General features: G+C 43.3%; 1 protein-coding gene and 1 pseudogene across 1 annotated transcript in view; one reads left to right on the forward strand and one right to left on the reverse strand.

The window, feature by feature from the left end:
* LOC134288209 (uncharacterized) overlaps positions 1 to 22,408 on the reverse strand; it is a 186,176-nt gene that overhangs the window by 37,486 nt on the left and 126,282 nt on the right. Inside the window, exon 2 of the mRNA XM_062852283.1 lies at positions 7,472 to 7,510. Coding sequence (XP_062708267.1) covers positions 7,472 to 7,510 — 39 coding nt within the window. The remainder of the gene's footprint in view (positions 1 to 7,471; positions 7,511 to 22,408) is intronic.
* The window catches only part of LOC134288830 (eukaryotic translation initiation factor 4E1-like), a 39,786-nt pseudogene continuing 31,099 nt past the window's right edge, over positions 13,722 to 22,408 (forward strand).

A 22,408-nucleotide genomic window follows, 5' to 3' on the forward strand; every position in this document is an offset into this window, starting at 1 on the left:
ATCCGAGGAGAAATTTCTGAAGAAATTCCTAGAGGAAATTCCAGGAGGACACCCTGGAAGAAATCCCGGAGGAATCCCTGGAACAGATTCCTGATAGAATTTCTGAAGGAATCCGTGGAGGAATTCCTGAAGAAATACCTGGGATAATCCCTGGAGAAATTTTTGGTTGAATACCCAGAGGAGTCCCTGAAGAAATGCCTGGAGGAATACCTGGAACAATTCCTAGATAAATTCCGGGAGGGATACCTAGGGGAATTTGTGAAGGAGTCCCTGGAGGATTTCTTGGAGGATTCCTCAAGAAATTGTGGATGTATTCCTAAAGAGATTCCTGGAGGCTTAGAGCAATTCCAAGAGCAATTCCTGAAGAAATACCATGAGGAACCCCTGGACAAATTCTTAGAGACATGCCTATAGGAACTCCTGGATGCATCTCTAGAGAAATTCCTAGATAAATCACTGTTTAGGCCGCTCCACTTTTGCAAAAATGTTCTCTGATTCTCAAGTCTACCCCCGTGTTTTGATTGGCATTCTAATAAAAGTAACTGGTCAAAATTACAGCCAAATCCATTGAAATTATGAGGTACATCAAATCAAGTGTTTTTCGACTATTTTTGAACTTCAAAAAATCATATCTACACTAAAATTTGAGTTTCAGCACAAATTGAACACACAAGATTCCTCCAGAAATTCATCCTAAAAGTGCTTCAGTAGTTCTTCAAGGAAATCCTCCAGGGATTCCAGGAACTACTGGAGCATTTTCAGGAGGAATTCCTGGAGGAATCTCTAGACGAATCCCTAGAGGTTTCTCAAGAGGATTACCTGTAAGAATCTCTGGAGGAATTCTTAGAGGAAGCTCTATAGAAACTTCTAGATGAATCCTCGGACGAATCCTAAGAGTTTTAAGAGGAATCCTGGAGGAATTTCTGGAGGAATTTCTTGTGGAGTTCTTGAAAAATGCCAGGGAGAATTCCTGAGGAAATCCAAGGATCATTTTTTGAGGGAATTCCAGGAGGAGTTTTTGAAGAAATCCCAGAAGAATGTACTGAAGGAATCCTGAAAAGAGTAAGCAGAGGAACTTTTGGAGCAATCCCTGAAGTAGTTCCTGAAAGAATCCCTGGAGGTGTTCCTGAAGAAACCTTAGGATGAAGCTTGAAAGCAATTCCAAGAGGAATTCTTAAGGGCTTCTCTAAACAGTTCCTGGAGGAAGTCTTAGATTAATTCCTGGAGAATTTCTGGAGGAATTCCTGAAGAAATCCCAGGAAGAGCTCTCGGAGGCATTTTCAAAATAATCCTGGAAGTTGTTCCCGAAAGAATCACAGAAGGGATTCCCAAGTGAATTCCTGAAGGAGTCTTGGAGAAATTTGTGAAGAAACCCCATGATGAATCCCGGAAGCAATTCCATGAGGAATTCCTTAGGGAATCTCACGAGAGCTTCCTTGGCGAATTCCAAGAAGAATTTATGTGGGAATTCCAGAATGAAAATTTTAAGAAATTTATTTCTGCGGTAATTTCTGGACGAATTATTGAAGGAATATTTCGATGGACTCCTAATTAAATTTTTAAGATGTGCCTGGATTATTTTTTTTTGATAACCCAAATAACAATCACTCATTTTACAAGCACGATGAATTAGTTCAGAATGATGCTGAATAACATTTGATTAATTTTCAGGCACAACCTTTGTACGGGTTTTGTTCACACACATTTGGAGAAACTATGAAGCATAGTGTTGTGTACCAACTGAACTGTTTGTTGTTTAATCGTTTAACAACTATATAGTAAAGCTGTTATTCAACTCTATCAAAAAAGAACAAATGTAAATAAAATGCAAAATTTTTCAATTTCTACGAGAGTTTACAATTGGAACTTATGCTGTGAACAACTTTTGTGAAATAAAAACTACACATAAATTTACCTAAATCAAGATTAGAACTCGAGACCCGTCGATTGCCAGCCGCATGCCTTCCTATCTGCGCCATCCTAGAGATGATGAATTGCAGCGCTCTCGTGGTTTAATGATGATCAAACTTCGACTCCTATTCAGCAGTGGTGAATTAGCACAACATAATGGTTAACAACTGAACAACATGTTAATTCAGCTGCTGTTCAAGAAAAAACACGTGTCCATCCTGTACTCTGAGTCAAAGTAAGATGAAACGAAAGCGTTTATTTGATTTGCGCAAAACACATTATACAGTTACATGTGCTAATTTTTACATGAACTTAACAAGAAGCAGAAAAAGGTCTTGTTAAATTATTGTGTAAAGGAATTGTTGCGAGTCGAATAAAAATCTCATGAAACGCTTGAAAAGTGTTTTACATTATTATTGTTATATGTACCAATACGAAAGGTTGAACATGAGCTACTTTTTCAATTGAAAAATCATTTGTACAGTAATGTGTACAGCATAATTTTAGTTAAGCTATCATTACTATTATAGAGCAACAGTTCAACATGCATGCTTGTTTGCGGCTTGCGATTGTTAGTTGGGAATCCCTAGTATTTTTTCTGAATGAAATTCTGGAAGACATTTCTGTAGAAATACTTCGAATAATTCCAAATGGAATTATTGGATCAATTTCCAGCGGAGCTCTGGAAGGAATATATATAGAAATCCTTTAAGAAACCTCGGAAGGAATACCTGCAGAAATACCTTAAAGGATTTCTGTAGAAATTCCTGAAGGAAACCTCGAAAACAGTTCATGTGCAGGAGGAACCTTTAAAGATATCCCAGGACAAATTCCGGAAGAAATGTCTGGTGGAATCCCTAGATAAATTCTTAGAGGAGTAATTCAAGATGGAATGACTACAGTAAGCCATAGAAAAAATCCTGGAGGAATTGCTCATACTCATATAGATTACGAAACTAGAAAAAAAAAATCGAAAACAGTAATTTTGATTCCACAAAACTGCAATGCAAATTTGCATATTCACATATCGGGTGCCCATACCACTTAAAAGTAATCTCAAGTCAGCCCATCCCCCTGGGCCCCCTTCAGAAAAAATCCTAGCTACGCCAATGATTTTACGACTCTGTGATGAAAATTGATATAACGTTGAGAAAATGCATTCTGAAGAAAAATCAAAATTTAATATTTTTGAATCGCAAGAAAAATCGAATGTAAAAAATTAATTCGGTCTATTTTGTGGGGCTTCAACTTCGATTCAAAAAATCGATTAATCGAAACTTCGATGTTGCGAACATCGATTTAAAATTGTCCAACGCTAAATAGCATATTATTATAAAAAGTCCTTCCACGAATTGCCATATTATCAATAATTTTCCAAATCCACATCAGCTTCCAAAATCTCCTCTTCAAACATCGGCAAACTTTTAGTCCATTAAATAAAAGTACCGCAAACCATGACAACTCATTTTGCCAACCATACAGAGATAGTAGTAAAGGTTGCCACGTGGTCAAGTCTGAAAGCAAATTTCGCACATCAAAGCACATGTAGTTCAAACGGCACCGAGCAAAATATAAATACCCGTTCAGCTAAAAATCTAATTAAAATTTGTGCGGTCATACGACCCTCCGGCTTCCGGCAAGCTCCAGTAGTTAGTTGAAGCGCAGTACAGACGAAACTTCACTGTAGAGCGATGAGAAAAAAAAAACAGAAACTACCATCATTATTATCACTCGGCTTTCTGGTTACGTTTGTCCCATTATTGGATCGTACCCTCTAGGTCATATCCGGTATCTACTTCTCGCCTCGCCCTCGGGATTGTCTTCCGCCATGGCAACCCTATGGAACCGGCTGACGGCAGGAAAGTCAAGGAAATGGACGAAAGCGATTTAGCCACCGGCAATCATTTTCATCTCCCTCTGTCAACCGGAAAAGTTTAATATTTAAACACAGAGTGACAGTCGGTAGGTATAGTCACAACTGGCTGCTGGGTTGTCCACTTTGCGTTTCCTCTGCTGCTTGCTGGAACCGACGACGACGACGACTAGTGAGTAGGATTTGGGGGGATGCTTTTCTCGGAAGATGTGTCTTGGAGGGGGAAGGCACTGGTTTTGACTTTTGAGACGCTCAACCTCAACTGGCCATAGAAGCATATATTTATTTGAGGTGGGTTTCAGAGTGCCAAAGTGCCTGTGGCCGTGTTTTACAGCTCTCCAGACAGATAGACGCAGTCCAGTCGGGTCGGAGTCGGGGTATGATATGAATGAACGTTGCTTCAATTTGTCTAATGGTTGAAGTTGATATCTTCGAGTTTAATGCATGGAGTTTTTGTCTGGAGGATTAGCTGGGATAACATAGTTTTGATAGTTTCGGTCTGAATCAACATTCAAGGGAAAGCTGTGAGCGGAAAGGGTATGTTTGGACTGTGAAATGGAATGGCAATTCTAAGCTGGAACCAAACCATCCAAAAAATAAACTCGTTTTAAAATGTGCTAAGCTGAAATGTAAACATTAGCCGGAACAAGCCAACTTTTTATGTGATGTTGCCATGCATGATATTTACATTGATCTTTATCTAGAGAAATGAAACGATTTTCAAATATAATGCTTCGTCACCGAAAACGCCCACTATGATACTGAGTCAGTAAATTCCAATGTTCTCCATGTTACATATCCGAATAGTTGACGTAAGTGCCACTGTAGTTTTTAACATATTTCTGGAATTGTAACACCGAATAATGGAAATCCCTTTTGGGAGCTTTCCGGAGTTTCTTTTGGGATTTATCCAGGGATTCTTTCTGAAAATCCTACAGAAGTTTCTTGTGGGAACCGTTCAGATGTTCCATCCAAGAATTTTCTGGGATATCTGTCTAGGAAACCTCTAGGAGTTATCTATGAATTATCCATGGGCATGTACTGGATTCCCCCTAGAATCATTTATGTATTTTCTCCCAGTTTTTTTTTGTTGGGATTCCTAGAAGAACTCTTTCTGGAAATTCACCAGTTTTGGAATCTTCGCAGAGTTTCATCTTGGAGGAAAATCTACAGAAAATCCCAGGAGAAGTTTATGAAGCAATCCCCAGATGTATATTCTGGAGGAATTCGCTGCAGAAATTTCAAGTAATGTTCCGATTTCATCACTCTCTCCACACGTCAGACCTTTGTTTATCACGTTTCTTGATACATTTGAGGGTAAATCTCCCCGTGTCCTCAGGATGGACGTTTGCCTTGCAGCGTTAAAAGTATTAAAACGCTTATAGATATTGTACAATGTCAAACTTTTTTTTCTTTTTTTTTTGTGGAGCGGATCTGGTATGATGGTTGGAACACTTGACTATCACGCCGAGGACCTGGGATCGAATCCCACTCCCGACAAACTCGCAAAATGTGAGTTCTTCCTTCGGAAGGGAAGTACTTCGTGGGTCCCGAGATGAACTAGCCTAGGGCTAAAAATCTCGTTAATACAGATAAAAAAAACATTTTTTTGAAAACAAGGGAGATAAAAGTCGGAACATTACTATATCATTCTGTACAGTTGGCATTCTTGGATGAACTCAAAAATGTAGTTCCTGAAATCATTCTTAGGAGAAGTTCCTGAAGCAATTACCAGATGGAGACTCTAGAAGAATCTGCAGGAGGAATCTCTGGAGGAAACTTTATAAAAATTACCGAGAATCGTTAGGAACTACTGGAGGTATCCATAGCTAGAGTTCCTGCAGGAATCCCCAGAAAAGTTTAAGGATTTGCCACATGGAAATGCTGGAAATATTCTCAAAAGGAATATAAAAAACATATGATATATATTTTAAAAGAACGTAAGATACAGATAAAGATCGATGAGCTAGAGGTTAACTTCGAACATTTTTTTATTTTCTTTTTATTCGATTCTGGTCTTAAAAAGGTATAAATAAATGGAAACAGATACTTCCCTTTAAAAAAGTTTTAAGGGCACGATGTCCCAATCGCCCAGTCCTAATCAGCGCTTCGCAAAGCGCTCACTAGGTGGGCACAAAAACAACGTGAACATCGTGAGCAAGCGATAAACAGATAAATTATAGAAAGCGAGAAAGTTTGCGAGATGTCTGTTTGTCTGTGGTTTGAATTTGGACCTGCAAATAGGATCCCAGTTAAAAAAAAGACAATTCCACCGTCTTCGACCTTGCGGCCTCTACAGACTGAACATTACAAACATTCGACAACGGACAACACATATTACACCCAGTGGCCCAGTGAAGAATTTTCCGTTTGACGAAAAGTTTTCCCCGACTGGAGCGGGAATCGAACCCACACTCCGAGGCTTACGAGAAACCTAAACGACTGACGCCGCTAATCGCTCGGCCACGAAGCCCAAAAGTTGGCCTAACATGAAAAAACTAAACTAGCGGCGATGGTGCCTTTCTCGTTTCTCGTACCTTCGAATCAATCGTTTATATAGCTTTTGATGTTTGAGCCTCAAACTATTAAAAAAGCCGCAATCTTGAATTTTAAGCCGTCATTTTCGATTTTAGACCGCCATCTTGCATATTTCGGTCGCCATTTTTGGACTCCGGACTTCTACATTTTAAATATACCCATATTGCATGATTCTTGAGCCTAAACCTCTATTGAACAGCCGCCATTTTGAATTTTGAGACGTTATCTTGGGCATTCCAGTCGCCATTTTTGAGCTCCGGTCATATACTCCATATACCAAATATACCCACATTGAATGGTTTTAGAGCCTAAAACTCCATTAAACAACCTCAATCTTGAATTTGGAGCCGCCAAAGGAGCCACCATTTTGAGTATAAGGCTGCCATCTTGAATTTTGGATCGACATCGTGGAATTCCTGGAATTCAGTGTTGATTTCCACACAATATTCGCCAATCATGCTAAAGGTTAGTAAAATCGCCACTGTTTGATACTAGTTTATAATAAATTTAGAGGTTAAAATACATAGAAATAAAAACTGAAAAAGCCGTTGTTTGATGTGTCGCATGATGGGGATAGTTCAGTTTTATACACGGCCAGTTCTACCGATGCTGGTCCGGATCACTGACGTGAGCATAACTTGACCGCCCTGACCAATCCGGACTTTAATAGCAAACAATGCGGTCAAATTCCGGTTCGATTCGAGCTATAATTTTAAAAATCGGCCAATGGGAAGTGTCTTAAGAGTGATGTGAGTGACCTTTTTTGTACACATACATACACACAGACATTATCTCAACTGTCGAACTGAGTTGATTGATATATGTGACCTGCCAGGGCCGTGTACAGAAAGGCGTAAAGAGGTTTTTGGCATTTTCGGTAAAAGACGGAGTCGCGCCTAGTATATGAAATTGGGGTAAAGAGGGGGGTACCATCCAATCCCCCCCCCTGCGTACGGGCTTGGACCTGACCCTCGCAGCCTTCTATCGAAAATTTGTTTTTTAAGTGAGCATATAGCCATTTCCACACTTAGCTGTGACAAAAGAATACATGACTCGATTATCCGGGTGTTTGAATTATCTAGAGTAAAAGTTTCGTTTTTGTCCCAGGATAACCGAGTAAATTGAAATTTAATGATTTATAAAACTTACCATCCAGTATGAAAAATTGCAATCCAATTTCCATGACATCTGAAATATAAAAAGTAAATATGTTTTGTAAGTAAATGGGGCACGTTCGGTGTAGTACTAGATTTGTAGTAATGAGCTGAATTTTTGTATGGTGAGAAGGTCAATTCTCCGTTTCTGCAATAAAATGGTGCAAAAAGCGTGGGTATTATGATTCCTTGTCTAATTTGATGCTGCTTGAGCAAAACTTTGGATAACTATGTTGTTTATGTTGCAAGAAATGGAGAAAACAACAACACTGTTGGGCAAAGTTTTGCTCAAACAACATCAAATTAGGCTAGGAATCATAATACCCACGCTTTTTGCATCATTTCATTGCAGAAATTGAGAATTGACCTTCTCACCATACTAAAATTCAGCTCATTACTACAAATCTAGAACTTCACCGATCTGTCCTATTATTTGCTATTGTTGATGAAATTAATTGTTTGTTTTCAACAATTCACGCATTATTTAATCAATAACACCATTTCACCTTTGACCTGAACAATACTGAGCTATTTATTCGATGTTATTTCATATCCTGAACGCATACCCTCCTAGGAGCAAGTGTGTTACTCTGATTATTTATTTTTTATTCTCCATCAGTATACTGGGAACTTTTTTATGCACATGGCTGGAACTGCATAAATTGAAAATGTGAATAAATTGAAAAAGTACAAAAAGAGGGACATTTATGCATAAATTAAGTTTGGGCGTTACTGAGGAAATCTAGTTCGCGAGAACAGGTCTTGCTCTTGAACATTTGAAGTGAGGCTGAGGGAGTTTCCAAAAAGCTCCCAGAGAGACAAAAAAAAACCCAGATTAATCCACCTAGTGGTGATAATTCCTTTCTCGTCGAATATGTACTCATAAACTTTTCTTCGATGTTAGCCAAAATGTTCCTGAATCCTGAAAACACTTTACACTAGCAACAATTTTAACAAAGCCATCATCGATTTTCGAAACTTATTGATGATACATATTCCGATGTTATGTTCAACAACCAAACAGAGCAGAAAAAGATCAGACCTCTCAGTTGACTGCTTGACCACCTTAACCCTAGTCGTGTATTGGGGTCATTGTGACCCCATTCCATCCACTACGGCAGCGGGGTGAGCGTCAGCTAATGCTTGAAGAAGGTTAACTTTATTCACAATCACAGATCACTTTGTGAGACGAGCTTGGTGGTCTAGTGGCTACCGCTTCTGATTCATATGCAGAAGGTCCTGGGTTCAATCCCTGGCTCGTCCCTTTCCTCCTACTTTGTATCTATCTACTTTCTCTCTCACTCTCTCTCTCCTACATATACATCTCATGTATATTCGTATGTTCGTAGCGATCGCTAGAACCAGAAACGGATTGAAAAAAGCCGTTTCCCTTCCTTCCAACTTTCATCACAGCACAGTGTCAATCTATCATATAACGCCTGCAAGCTATGCAACCAAGCGGACTGTGCCGCTTCACAGTAATCTTCACACAATCTATCACTTTACTCCTGGCACCCTTGCACCAATGCATGATCCATGTGCCAAAATAAACATTTCCCACCAACACACCAACATCCGCATGACCTTGTGCAGGCGCAGAGGATTCAACGGCCTGATGTGGGCAAGCGATTGCAATCATCACTTCCCTCCCCTTCCCCATTGACCTGCATCCTGACGCAGCAGGCGCCATTGTCGCCTATAAATACAAGACCACCAACGCTCACACACTGAAGATGCCTGTTAGTCCCAAGCAGCTATCTCATTGGTTCCTTGTGTGAGTGTAGTTGATCTGGCGATACTGGAGTTGCAACTGCGGGCGGTCAATCAAGCTCAAGCTCAAGCTCAATCACAGATCACTTTGTGATCATCACCAATGTTTATTTCAGCACACTTTAGGCTATATTTTATTATCATTGGTAACACGATTCATGTAAAATTTGACCTTCCTACGAGGAAAATGCAGAAAATGTAAATTTTCCACTCAAATTTAAATCGCAATGAGAAGAGTGAGAGCTCAATTAGCCGCACCCAAATTGTGAGCAGTAATTTTAGAAGCATAAGGAGATTGGAGATTGAAAAACTGTATAAGGTTGACGCGATTAAATTATATTTTTATATAAAACGTTGATCCATCCTACTATACATTTACACCTCTGAAATCTGAAATGGTGTGATTTGAAGAGATCGCTTTGGTCACGATTTCGTTCTCTCGCATATATGAAGACTTTGATTATTTCTTCATTTATAATCTTACCCAACGTTTACATGCTATCAAAAAAGCCACAATTTGATTTATCGCTATGACATTTATTTTGTTAACCTTTATAATTCTGCTATTTGATGTGCAGCTTGCATGGGTTTGGTTAAATTCTACGATTCACTACTTCCGGCGGGACACCTGGAACTGATTCCGGTTGTCTCAAATATGGTCTTAGACTATGTTTTTGTCAACTGTTCATCACGTGACCTGAAAAGCCGGAAATTGATGTGATTTGAGGCTATTTTCTTGCTAACCGTTCGGCAAATTTTTGAAAATGCCTCGAACTACTGTGGCCTGAGACTATTTTCTTGTTTACCGTTCATCAGATTATCAAAAACGCCGCTATGGTTTAGTTCCTTTCAATATTTTACCACTTCCGACGCGTTACTAGTCTTGTCACCAGTTCTGGAACACTACCGGTTCTCCCAAATATGGTCTGAGATTATTTGTTGGTTAACCGTTTATCTTGTTACTGAAAAAGTCATCGATATGTCGCATGTATTGGTTCTCTTTTACATTTGATCATTTTTGGCGAGACACCCGTAATCAGTTCCGTAACACACTGATAGGGCTTGCGTCTATTTTCTTGCAACTGTTCATCATGTTACCTAAAAAGCCGTGATTTGAGGTATCGCATGCATGGGTTTGGTGTCACTTCCGGCCCGGAACCGGTTGCGAAACACTACCGATAGTCTCTTAAATAGTCTGAGCCTATTTGCTTGCTAAAGCTTATTAGGTTATCAAATAAGCCATGGGTTTGGTTCAATTTTATATTTAGCCGCTTTCGGAGGGAACTAGTTTCGGCACTACTGACAGTCCATAATGTGGTCTGAGCCTACTTCCTCAATAACCGGTCATCAAGTTGTCGAAAAAGCCGTGATTTGATTTGCCGCATGCAAGAGTTTTGTCAACTTTTATATACGGCCACTTCCGGCGGAACACCCGGAACCGGTTCTGAAACACTACCGGTTCATATAAGGTCTAAGACTGTTTTCTTGCTAACTGCTCATCAGGTTATCGAAAATGCCGTAGTTTGATGTGCCGCATGCATGGGTTTCATCACTTTTATATATGACCACTTCCAGCGGGACATCCGGAACCGAGTCCGGAACACTACCGGTTCATATATGGTCTGAGACTGTTTTCTTGCTGACTGTTCATCAGGTTATCCAAAATGCCGCAATTTGATGTGTCGCATACATGGATTTTGTTCACTTCTATATTTGGCCACTTCCGGCGGGACTCCCGGAACCGATTCCGGAACACTACCGGTTCAGATATGGTCTGAGACTGTTTTCTTGCTGACTGTTCATCAGGTTATCCAAAATGCCACAGTTTGATGTGTCGCATGTATGTGCTTGTTACATTTTTATGTATGGCCCCTTCCAAGGGTGCTGGTCCGGAACACGTAAATGGCCATAACTCCGGAACGGCTGGACCGATCCGAACCATTTTCAATAGGAAACAATGGGACCAGATTCCGCGTCGAATGAACCGTCGGTCATTAAAATCGGTTGAGGTTTACTGCCAAAAAGTGATGTGAGTTTATTTGTACACACACATACACACACACACACACACACACACATACACACACACACACATACACACACAGACATCACTTCAATTCGTCGAGCTGAGTTGATTGGTATATGTGACTTGACCCTCCGAGCCTTCTATCAAAAAGTCGTTTTTGGAGTGAACATATAGCCTTTCCAGTACACTTAGTGTACGAGAAAGGCAAAAAGGGGGTTCCAAGGAGCTTCAGGGTTGTTCCTGGAGATTTTAAAAGCCTTTTAAGGGCGTTCTGTCGAGATTGGTTGGCGTTTTAATGGGATTACGGGGAAACAGGGACATTTCAATAGTATGAAGGGGGTTTCAGGGACGTTTCAAGGGGCTTTAATGGCAAATCTAGGGTTCTCATCCTCTTGTGAAGGTCGTTGCGGGGGTTTGAGGGGCGTTTCAAGGTATTTAGGTAATTTAAGAGAGTTTCAGGGTGTTTTAGAAAAAAATTAGGGCGTTCCTAGCGGTTTAAGATGCGTTTGATTGCATTTCAGGGGCGTTTCAAGGGGTTTCAGGTGCGTTTCAAAGAGTTTATGGACCCTATTCAAGGCGTCCAAAGAGGTTTCAGAGGCATTTCGAATTGATAATGATGATTCCAAGGGCGTTTCAATGAGATTACGGAGGTTTCAGGGTCATTTCAAGGCATTTTAGGTCAGGGTCGTATCAAGGGGTTTTAAGAACACCTTTAAATCAAAAGGTATTTTAGGGGCGTTTCAAAGTATATTGTGATGGGGTCTCTAAAATCCTCTGAAACTTCCTGAAATGCTTTCGAAAACCCCATCACCCCGAAAACCCTCCTGAGGTATCCTGCAGAAACCCCTTGAGATCCCCTGAAGCGCCGCCATATACTTCCTTTGCTCTCCTCTATAAACAGCCCCTGGCCGCTTTTGCAATACCTCCCGTCATTATTAAATATTCTTATGCACAATATTGGTTCTGAGTAGCTTTCCCTTTTTTATCCAATTTAGTGCATAAAAATAACATGCATTGAAAGATATTTTAGCGTATGTTTGAATAAAATCAAGGTAAAAATGGTTTCTTTTACATGCAAGTAATAATGAAAGTCTGCACAAAGGCTGTTAATCGATAAAATATCGTTATCGCCGATAAGTTAACGCCTGTTATCGTTATCGTCGATATATATAACTTCTTTAGCCGGAAACGTCATCTGTATCGCTGCGTGTGCCTGTAACTGCAAAAATTCGGCATCAACATTTCAAAAGGGCGTAACTGCCTTTATAACCAATTACTTCTCACAGAGCTGTGCAACGTATATCATTCATCTTTCGCAATTCACATCCATTAAACGAAAGAGGAGGATTTTATCTTTCTATTTGTGCTAATGGATTGCTCGGGAGGGATGAGATACGGTCCACAGCTTTATGAGAAGGCATTGGTTGCAGAAGCAGTTACGCCCTTTTGAAATGTTGGTGCCGAATTATCGACTCGATATCGTCTTCAAAAATTTTTCTTCGCGATTTGAACCGTTATTAAGGTAACTTGATTTATCGCAAAACTATCGAAGGTACGTTGATCTCCGCATTGAGTTATCGTTTGATTATCGTTATCGAGAGATTATCAAGCAACCTTTATCGTTATCGAGTTCGCGTTGAGTTAGGAGCGTCTGATCGACGTCCGAGTGAAACCGAAAATCCAGCAGGTAAGAATGGTATCGAAACTGAACTCATCAAGAGGGGCCAGAAAAAAAAAATTGCCTGGACAGGTTGATAGTCAGGATCTGGTAAACCGAATGGTTACCGGAGGAGTGAAAGGAAGGGAGCTGACCAGACCGACCAAATCAACGATGGACGATGCATGTACACAACTGCGTAGTGGTTTGGATCACCGGGGACTGAGATATGGTGAAGAAATTGCATGCTGACTGTTCAATATCTGGAAGGTGCAATGCGATGGACGGGGTCAAAAGCCGAGGTACGATTTTAACGAAATCTGGCGAATTTGTGTGCTTTGCGGACGACACGTGTATTATCTCCAGAACATTTGGAACTGTGGCAGAGCTGCATACCCGTCTGAAACGCGAAGCAGCAAAGGACGATGTGTCCTATTGTTGATTATAAGTTATATTAAATGCGATGTTCTGAAAATAAATGTATTGAATACTACTAGTATGCTTTGTTTTCACCTTTTTCAAATATGCATACAATAATTACTGAACCAATAAGCTACCATCCTTCGTTAATCCAGTCTAGCAAAGCGCCATAAATTTTTGACAGTGGATTAAATCCAAACCCTACTCAGCGTTTCGTTCACCAAGCACCGCGTGCAATAAATCATCCCACCGCACCGCAATGCAATGTGTCACCTGTGGAGCATCTAAAAATCTTTAAAAAAGCAATCCTTCAATGCCAAAAAATAAGTTCCACCGGGATTAAACCATTCTCAATTCCCAGCTGCTACCTGGATGGATGCTACACCCAAACCCAAACCAAAACTGGTAAGTATCATTCTTGCAAGAACGACGATTGTTTTCTTGTCTCGAAGTAGGTAAGTACCGTGTATATACAGACACACCCCGCCCAGACCCACGGCTCCCGTGAAGAGGTTTTTATTACATTTTTCATGCTTCACGTGGTTCCCCTTCCTCGGCGCATCCCTGCTGTTTGTCTTAAGCATCCGGGTAATTTCGAAACATGCTCCTTGCAATAAAAGGAGAGAAGCGCCCGGAAAATGAAAATTAAACTGCTTGGGTACTTTACTTCTGGCGAAATTCAATTTACCCTTCCTGTCGAGTCAGGAGCGTCTTGCAAGCAACCAGCCCTAGACCACCGCACCGGGTTCTTCAGTCGGTCAACCAACCAGTAGGTAGTAGTGACACAAAGGCATCAATGTTACGCCGATCGATTTCGATAGAGTCATTACAGACGAACGGCTGCCGTCGCCCAGTCAGTCGGTTGGGGTCCATGATTGAATTATCGAAGGATTCCACGTTGTTGGTTTGTGGTTGCGGTTTGTGGTGCTCCAGACAGAAAACGACTGGCCCTGGGCGATTTGTGTGCGGGCAAGTGATTGAATGGGGTAAATTGAATTGAATGGGAATTTTGGAAGGTAATTTCTTGCCGGAAAATTCCCAGAAGAAATAATCGTTTTTCTTCGGATCGATAGGAAAACTTTGGTTGGGACAATTTTCGGTTGTAACGATTAAAATCAAGCCAAGGCTCATATAGACACACCTGTAAAGGCGTGGGTATTCAGCATGACCATTAGAGTGGGTCAACGTTGTATGGAGGAACTTTAAATTTGATCGTATCAACCCGGAACAAAGCTTTTTAAATCTATATTAGCGTCCAAAACAACTGTGCAAAATTTGGGAGCGATTGGTTGCGTACCCGTATTCAGCATTGCGATTGAAATTTGTATGAAATTTAGTATGGGAAAACGTACTTTTTTGCATTTTACTCATAAGTTGAATTCTTTTGTCTAATACCATGTAACAAATGACGTTAAAGTATAGCCTAGGATATGCCTAAAAACTTTGCCGAATACCGCAAAGTTATCCAGCGCTTATGAAAAAAAGTTATTCGCATGGTAACTTATGCCAAAAATAGAGATTTTATTATTGATGTTATTCCTTTACATGTTAAATGTTAAGCAGCACCGAGTAATGTGTACGTTATAACTTTTTTCACAAGTGTCGGATCACTTTGCGGTCTTCGGCAAAGTTTTTCGGCATATCCTAGGCCATAGGTTCCCAAACTTTTCGGGTGCGCGACCCCCTTTGCCAGCAGACGTACTTTTCGCGACCCACCATAGCAATTCCCTCATTTGTTGTCTGTTACAGTGAAATATTCAACTGTCCATCGCGACCCCCTGGAGGAAGGCCGGCGACCCCCCTGGGGGGTCGCGACCCACAGTTTGGGAAACTATGTCCTAGGCTATACTTCAACGTCATTAGTTAGATCGTTTAGGAGGAAAAAATTCAATTTTATGAGAAAAATGCAAAAAAAAGCACGATTTCCCATACTAAATTGCATACAAATTTCAATCGCAATGCGGAATACGGGGAATCAATAAATTGCTCCCAAATTTTGCACAGTTGCTTTGGACGCTAAAAGGAATCGAAAAAGCTTTGTTCCGAAAAATCGACTTTGTTGACCCAGTCTAATGACCATGCTGAAAGTTACCAGTTAACCAAGTGGTAAAGGCTATGGATCGCCAATCCGGAGACGGCGGACTCGATTCCCGTTCCGGTCGGGGAAATTTTCACGACTCCCTGGGCATAGAGTATCGTTGTCCTTGCCTCACAATATACAAATTCATGCAATGGCAAGCAAAGAATGCCCTTCAATTAATAACTGTGGAAGTGCTCAAAGAACACTAAGTTGAAGAGAGGTAGGCCGAGTTCTAGTGGGAACGTAGAGCCATAAAGAAGAAGAATTAGAAGAAACACAAGATACTGAGGGTGACGGATTGCATTCCCGGTGGGTCCAGATACTTTACGTAAAGGACATCTCCACGACTTACTTGGAACTAGAGTACCCCTCCGTACCTGCCACACGATATACGCATGCAAAATGGTCATTGGCAGAGGAAGATCTCAGTTAAAACTGTGGAAGTGAGCTCATATAACACAAAGCTGAAAAGCAGGCTTCATCCCAGTGGTGACGTTATGCCAAGATGAAGAAGAAACATACATGCATTTATTTGTTCAACATCACATTTAAGACAAGACATAATCAACAATAGTACGCCACAATACATACTCGGTTTGTGGCTGTCGCTCTCCATCCTCGGTCGCGCCCAATGCTCGCCAGGTCACGCTCCACCTGCACCCTTAAACGAAAGTACACAGCGAATGAGTAACTTGCAAAAAGACAGAGGATTTTTCACTCATATTTACGTACGACTGGATCAGCACAAAAAATGTGCTGATCCGGTGTTACACAAATTTGCGTAAAATTTCACACAAGTTTGCATGAAATCTTTTGTCTTTTCGATCGCTGCGTGAAAGTTACTCCTTGCTCTGTGTACATCGATTTTTCCGTGTGGTCCGCCCATCGTACTCTCTGCGCTCCACGCCTTCTTGTGCCAACCGGATCAGTTGCAAACACCGGCTTTGCAGGGTTGTTGTCCGGCATTCTAGCAACATGCCCTGCCCACCGTATCCTTCCGGCTTTGGCCACCTACTGGATGCTGGGTTCGCCGTAAAGTGCAACGACCTCGTGGTTCATCCTTCTCCGCCACACATCGTTCTCCTGTACACCGCCGAAGATCGTCCTTATCACGCGTCGCTCGAAAACTCCGAGTTGTTGCAGGTCCTTCTCGAGCATGGTCCATGTCTCGTGCCCGTAGAGGATCACCGTTTTGTACATGGTGCATTTGGTGCGTGGGTGAATCTTTTACGACCGCAGTTTCTTCTGGAGCCCGTAGTAGGCCCACCTTCCGCTGATGATACTTACCTTACCGGTCAGGCTAAGGCCGGGGTGGCCTCTGCTGTACATAGTAGCCGCCTCCATTCCACTCGGTCCATGGCTGTTTGCCTCCAGTCCGCACTCTGCGTAGGGTCCGCAGATCGTCCTCCACTTGGTCGACCCACCTAGCTCGCTGTGCTCCACGTCTTCTTGTACCGATCGGATGACTCTCGAGAACCATTTTAGTCGGGTTGCTATCCGACATCCTGATGACGTGACCCGCCCACCGTAGCCTCCCGATTTTCGCGGTATGGACGACGGTTGGTTCTCCCAGCAGCTGATGCAGCTCGTGGTTCATTCGCCTTCTCCAAGTCCCGTCTTCCATCTGCACTCCGCCGTAGATGGTACGCAGCACCTTCCGTTCGAAAACTCCAAGGGCGCGTTGGTCCTCTGCACGTAGGGTCCATGTTTCGTGCCCATAGAGGACGACCGGTCTAATCAACGTTTTGTAGATGGTTAACTTCGTGTTACGGCGAACTTTATTCGATCGTAGAGTTCTGCGGAGTCCAAAGTAGGCACGATTTCCTGCCACAATGCGCCTCTGAATTTCTCGTTGTCGTCGGTCACCAGTGAGCCCAAGTACACGAATTCTTCAACCGCCTCGATTTCAACACCGTCGATATGAATTCGGGGTGGCGGGCGCGGTGATTCCTCCCTGGAGCCCTTTGCCATCATGTACTTTGTCTTCGACACATTATTGACTAACCCGATTCGTCTGGCTTCACTCTTTAGTCGGATGTACGTTCCCGCCATCGTCTCAAATTTACGAGCAATAATATCAATATCATTGGCGAAACCAAGCAGCTGAACGGACTTCGTGAAAATCGTCCCACTCGTGTTTATCCCCGCTCTTCTTATTACACCCTCCAAAGCAATGTTGAACAGCAAGCACGAAAGACCATCACCTTTCCGTAACCCTCTGCGAGATTCGAGGGGACTCGAGAGTGTCTCTGATACTCGAACTACGCACATCACTCGATCCATCGTCGCCTTGATCAACCGTATCAGTTTATCCGTGAATCCGTATTCGTGCATAATCTGCCATAGCTGTTCTCGATCGATTGTATCATACGCCGATTTGAAATCGATGAACAAGTGATGTGTGGGCACGTTGTATTCGCGGCATTTCTGCAACACCTGGCGGATGGCGAACATCTGGTCCGTTGTAGCGCGTTCACCCATAAATCCAGCCTGATATTGCCCCACGAACTCTCTTGCAATCGGTGATAGACGGCGGCATAAAATTTGAGAGAGTATTTTGTAGGCAGCGCTCAGTAGTGTGATCGCGCGGTAGTTCCCGCAATCCAACTTGTCGCCCTTTTTGTAGATGGGACACACGATACCTTCCATCCATTCCTCCGGTAATACTTCCTCCTCCCAAATCTTGGTAATGACCCAGTGTAGTGCTCTCACCAGTGCTTCTCCACCGTATTTTAGAAGCTCGCTTGGTAGTTGATCTGCTCCAGCGGCTTTGTTGTTTTTCAACCGGCCAACCTCCTCCTCAATCCCGCCGGAAGTCTTTCGTCCTGTGCACATACTCCTAGATTTGTTACCACGCCACGTTCGGTACTTGCAACGTCGCCATTGAGGTGCTCATCGTAATGCTGCCGCCACCTCTCGACCACCTCACGCTTGCTCGTGAGAATATTCCCGTGATTATCTCGGCACATGTCGGCTTGTGGCACAAAGCCTCTGCGCGAGCGGTTCAGCTTCTCGTAGAACTTTCGTGTTTCCTTAGCGCGGTACAGCTCTTCCATCGCTTCGCGATCTCGTTCTTCCTGCTGGCGCTTCTTCATCCGGAAGACTGAGTTCTGCCTATTCCGCGCCTGTTTGTAACGTGCCTCATTCGCTCTCGTACGGTGTTGCAGATTTCTCGCCCATGCTGCATTCTTCTCGTTTTTCAACTGTTCACATTCGCCGTCGTACCAGTCGTTTCTGTGTTTCGGAGACGCGAAGCCTAGTGCTGTAGCCGAGGTACTATCTATGGCGGATCGGATGTCCCTCCAGCCATCTTCAAGTGTAGCTGCGCCAAGCTGCTCTTCCGTTGATAGGGCCACTGCTAATTGCTGCGCGTAGTCTTGAACCACTTCTACGTTACGAAGTTGCTCGATGTTGAGCCGCGGCGTTCGACTTCGACGCGTGGTGATAACTGTCGAAAGTTTTGAGCGCAGGCATACAGCGACTAAGTAGTGATCCGAATCCATATTCCTACTGCGGTATGTGCGGACGTTGGTTATATCTGAGAAGAATTTACCGTCGATTAGAACGTGGTCGATTTGGTTTTCTGTTTGATGGTCGGGTGATCTCCAGGTGGCTTTGTGGATATCTTTGCGGGGGAAGAAGGTGCTTCGGACTACCATACCACGGGAGGCTGCAAAGTTTACGCATCGCTGGCCGTTATCATTCGATACGGCGTGCAGGCTGTTTCGCCCGATTACCGGTCTGTACATTTCCTCCCTTCCTACCTGCGCGTGCATGTCGCCGACAACGATTTTCACGTCACGCGGCGAGCAACCATCGTATGTTTGCTCTAACTGCGCGTAGAACGCTTTTTTCTCGTCATCGGGTCTCCCTTCGTGTGGGCAGTGGACGTTGATGATGCTGTAGTTGAAGAAACGGCCCTTAACTCTCAACATGCACATCCTTGCGTTGATTGGCTGCCACCCGATCACACGTTGTCGCATCTTGCCCAACACTATAAATCCTGTTCCCAGTTCATTGGTGGTGCCACAGCTTTGGTAGAAGGTAGCCGCTCGATGCCCGCTTTCCCACACTTTCTGTCCAGTCCAACAAAGTTCCTGCAACGCCACGATGTCGAAGTTGCGGGGATGTAGTTCGTCGTAGATTACCCTGTCACATCCTGCGAAACCTAGTGACTTGCAATTCCATGTTCCAACTTTCCAATCGTAGTCCTTACTTCGTCGCGTGGGTCTTTGCCGATTGTATCGAGTCGTATTTTCTCCTATGTTATTCGCAATGGGGATTTTTACGGGTGGCTTATTGGGCCTACGCCAACACTCCTGTCTCGCCGGAGGGCCATCGTGCCAGTTCTGTTTAACGTCCCAACCAACACTGGGACGACCACGCTGATGGGGCTACCACCTTGGATCTAGCTGGGCGTGGTGCAGCGTTTCTTACTCAGCCGCTGGATGCCAGAACAGACGCTGTTTGAGCCGCATCTCCTTGGTGAACAGACACTCGGATCGTACCTCCTCAATCTAGCTGAAGTTAGAAGGACAACAGTGCCCAGGCTGCACTACCAGCTAAGCACACAACTCTTAGCTGGCGGTCTTTGTCATCGCTTGACCCGTGGAAGGAGTGTGGAAGGAACTTGTGAGGACAGGAGCTATATTGGACGCTCTGCTTATCGACTCACCGTTTTGCAGCCCACACGAAAGTTCTGCGGGAAGCTTAATCGCTCGCGCAGAGGTCTTGTGCCACAAGCCGACATGTGCCAAGATAATCACGGGAATATTCTCACGAGCGAGTGTAAGATGGTCGAGAGGTGGCGCAGTATTACGATGAGCACCTCAATGGCGACTTTGCAAGCACCGAATGTGGCGTGATAACAGATCTAGGAGTATGTGCACAGGACGAAAGACTTCCGGCCCCTGACCACCAAGAGGAAAGGAGGTTGGCCGATTGAAAACAACAAAACCGCTGGAGCAGATCAACTACCAAGCGAGCTTCCAATATGCGGTGCTGAAGCACTGGTGAGCGCACTACACTGGGTCATTACCATGATTTGACCACAAAAGTTCAGCCTATTGGACGCAGTGGCTTAATTTCCCCAACAGGGGAGAAAAAAAATGATTTGGGAGCAGGAAGTATTACCGAAGGAATGGATAGAAGGTATCGTGTGTCCCATCTACAAAAAAGGCGACAAGTTGGATTGCGGGAACTACCACGTGATCACACTACTGAGCGTTGCCTACAAGATACTCTATCAAATTTTATGCCGCCGACTATCACCGATTGCAAGAGAGCTCGTGGGGCAATATCAGGCTGGATTCATGGGTGAACGCGCTACAACGGACCAGATTCTCGCCATCCGGTTGCAGAAACGCCGCGAATACAACGTGCCCATACATCACTTGTATATCGATTTTAAATCGGCGTATGATACAATCGATCGAGATCAGCTATGGCAGATTATGCACGAATACGGACTCCCGGATAAACTGATACGATTGATCAAAGTGACGATGGATCAAATGAAGGGCGTAGTTCGAGTATCAGGGACTCTCTCGAGTTCCTTCGAAGTGTTACGGCAAGGTGATGGTCTTTCGTGCTTGCTGTTTAACTTTGCTTTGGAGGGTGTAATAAGGAGAGCGGGTATAAACACGAGTGGAACGAAGCCCGTTCAGCTGCTTGGTTTCGTTGATGATATTGATATTATAGCACGCAAATTTGAGACGATGGCGGAAACGTATATCCGACTAAATAGAACGATGGTGGAAACGTATATCCAGCCGAATCGGATTAGTCATTAATGTGTCGAAGACAAAGTACATGATGGCAAAGGGCTCCAGGGAGGAATCACCGCGCCCGCCACCCCGAATTTATATCGACGGTGATGATATCGAGGTGGTTGACAAAATTCGTGTACTTGAACTCACTGGTGATCGCCGATAACGACACCAGCAGAGAAATTCAAAGGCGCATTGTGGCAGAAAATCGAGCTTACTTTTGGCTCCGCAGAACTCCACGATCGAACAGAGTTCGCCGTCACACGAAGACTGATTAGATCGTTAGTCCTCTATGGGCACGAAACATGGACTCTACGTACCATCTACAGCGAAGTGCAGATGGAAGACGGGAGCGCGAAAATTGGGAGTGAGCGAGTCATGTCATCAGCATGTCGGATAGCAACACGATTAAAATGATTCTCGAGAGCCATCTGACTGGTACAAAAAGACGTGGTACGCAGTGAGCTAGGTGGGCCGATCAAGTGGAGGACGATTTGCGGACCCTTCACAGAGTGCGGAACTAGAGACTCACAGCCATGATGGACCAAGTAAAATGGAGATGACTCCTACGTACAGCCGAGAACACTCAGGCCTTAGTCTGACCGGTAAGGTAAGGTAAGTGTGCGTTCACTTAGTCTTAAACGCTGACTTCAGGTCGTCGGATTTCACGGAATTAGGAAAAACTCGCGGACTTTGTGGGTCGGACTGAACTTCGTTTTATTGGCACTGACTTCTAACGTTCACAATTGTACAATAATGAAAACACACGACGTAATCTAAACGCGGTCTGGACGTACAGGAGGTTTATTTGAGACTAAATTATTATAACATTCTGACCTGCCTGATGGTTTTTGACCATCGTATCGCAGAGGGCCGAATTGAAAGATTTCCATCCTGGGCGATCGCCAGCCATCGCATTGACCTGTGGACAGGTCAAATTTCTATCGACTTGCTTAATTTTGTTATTGAGGTTGCGCCGCCATGAGCCTCTGGGTCTGCTTCTGCTGCGTTGAGTGTAGAATTAGCATTTAGAGTAAAGTGGGGCAAAAGTTCGAGTGGGGCAAGAGTTTCTCTTGAAGTTTTTGAGCTCAATTCAAATTATTTCTTTCGGGTGTCAAGGTTGTTCGAACCCTTTTTGAAAAAGAGTCTTTCACTCCAAAAAATATGAAAATTGATCAATATTTCGAGAAGTTATGACAAAATGTTGGTTT

Source organism: Aedes albopictus, chromosome 2 (genome assembly GCF_035046485.1).
Source record: "Aedes albopictus strain Foshan chromosome 2, AalbF5, whole genome shotgun sequence".
NCBI classification, from domain to species: Eukaryota; Metazoa; Arthropoda; class Insecta; order Diptera; family Culicidae; genus Aedes; species Aedes albopictus.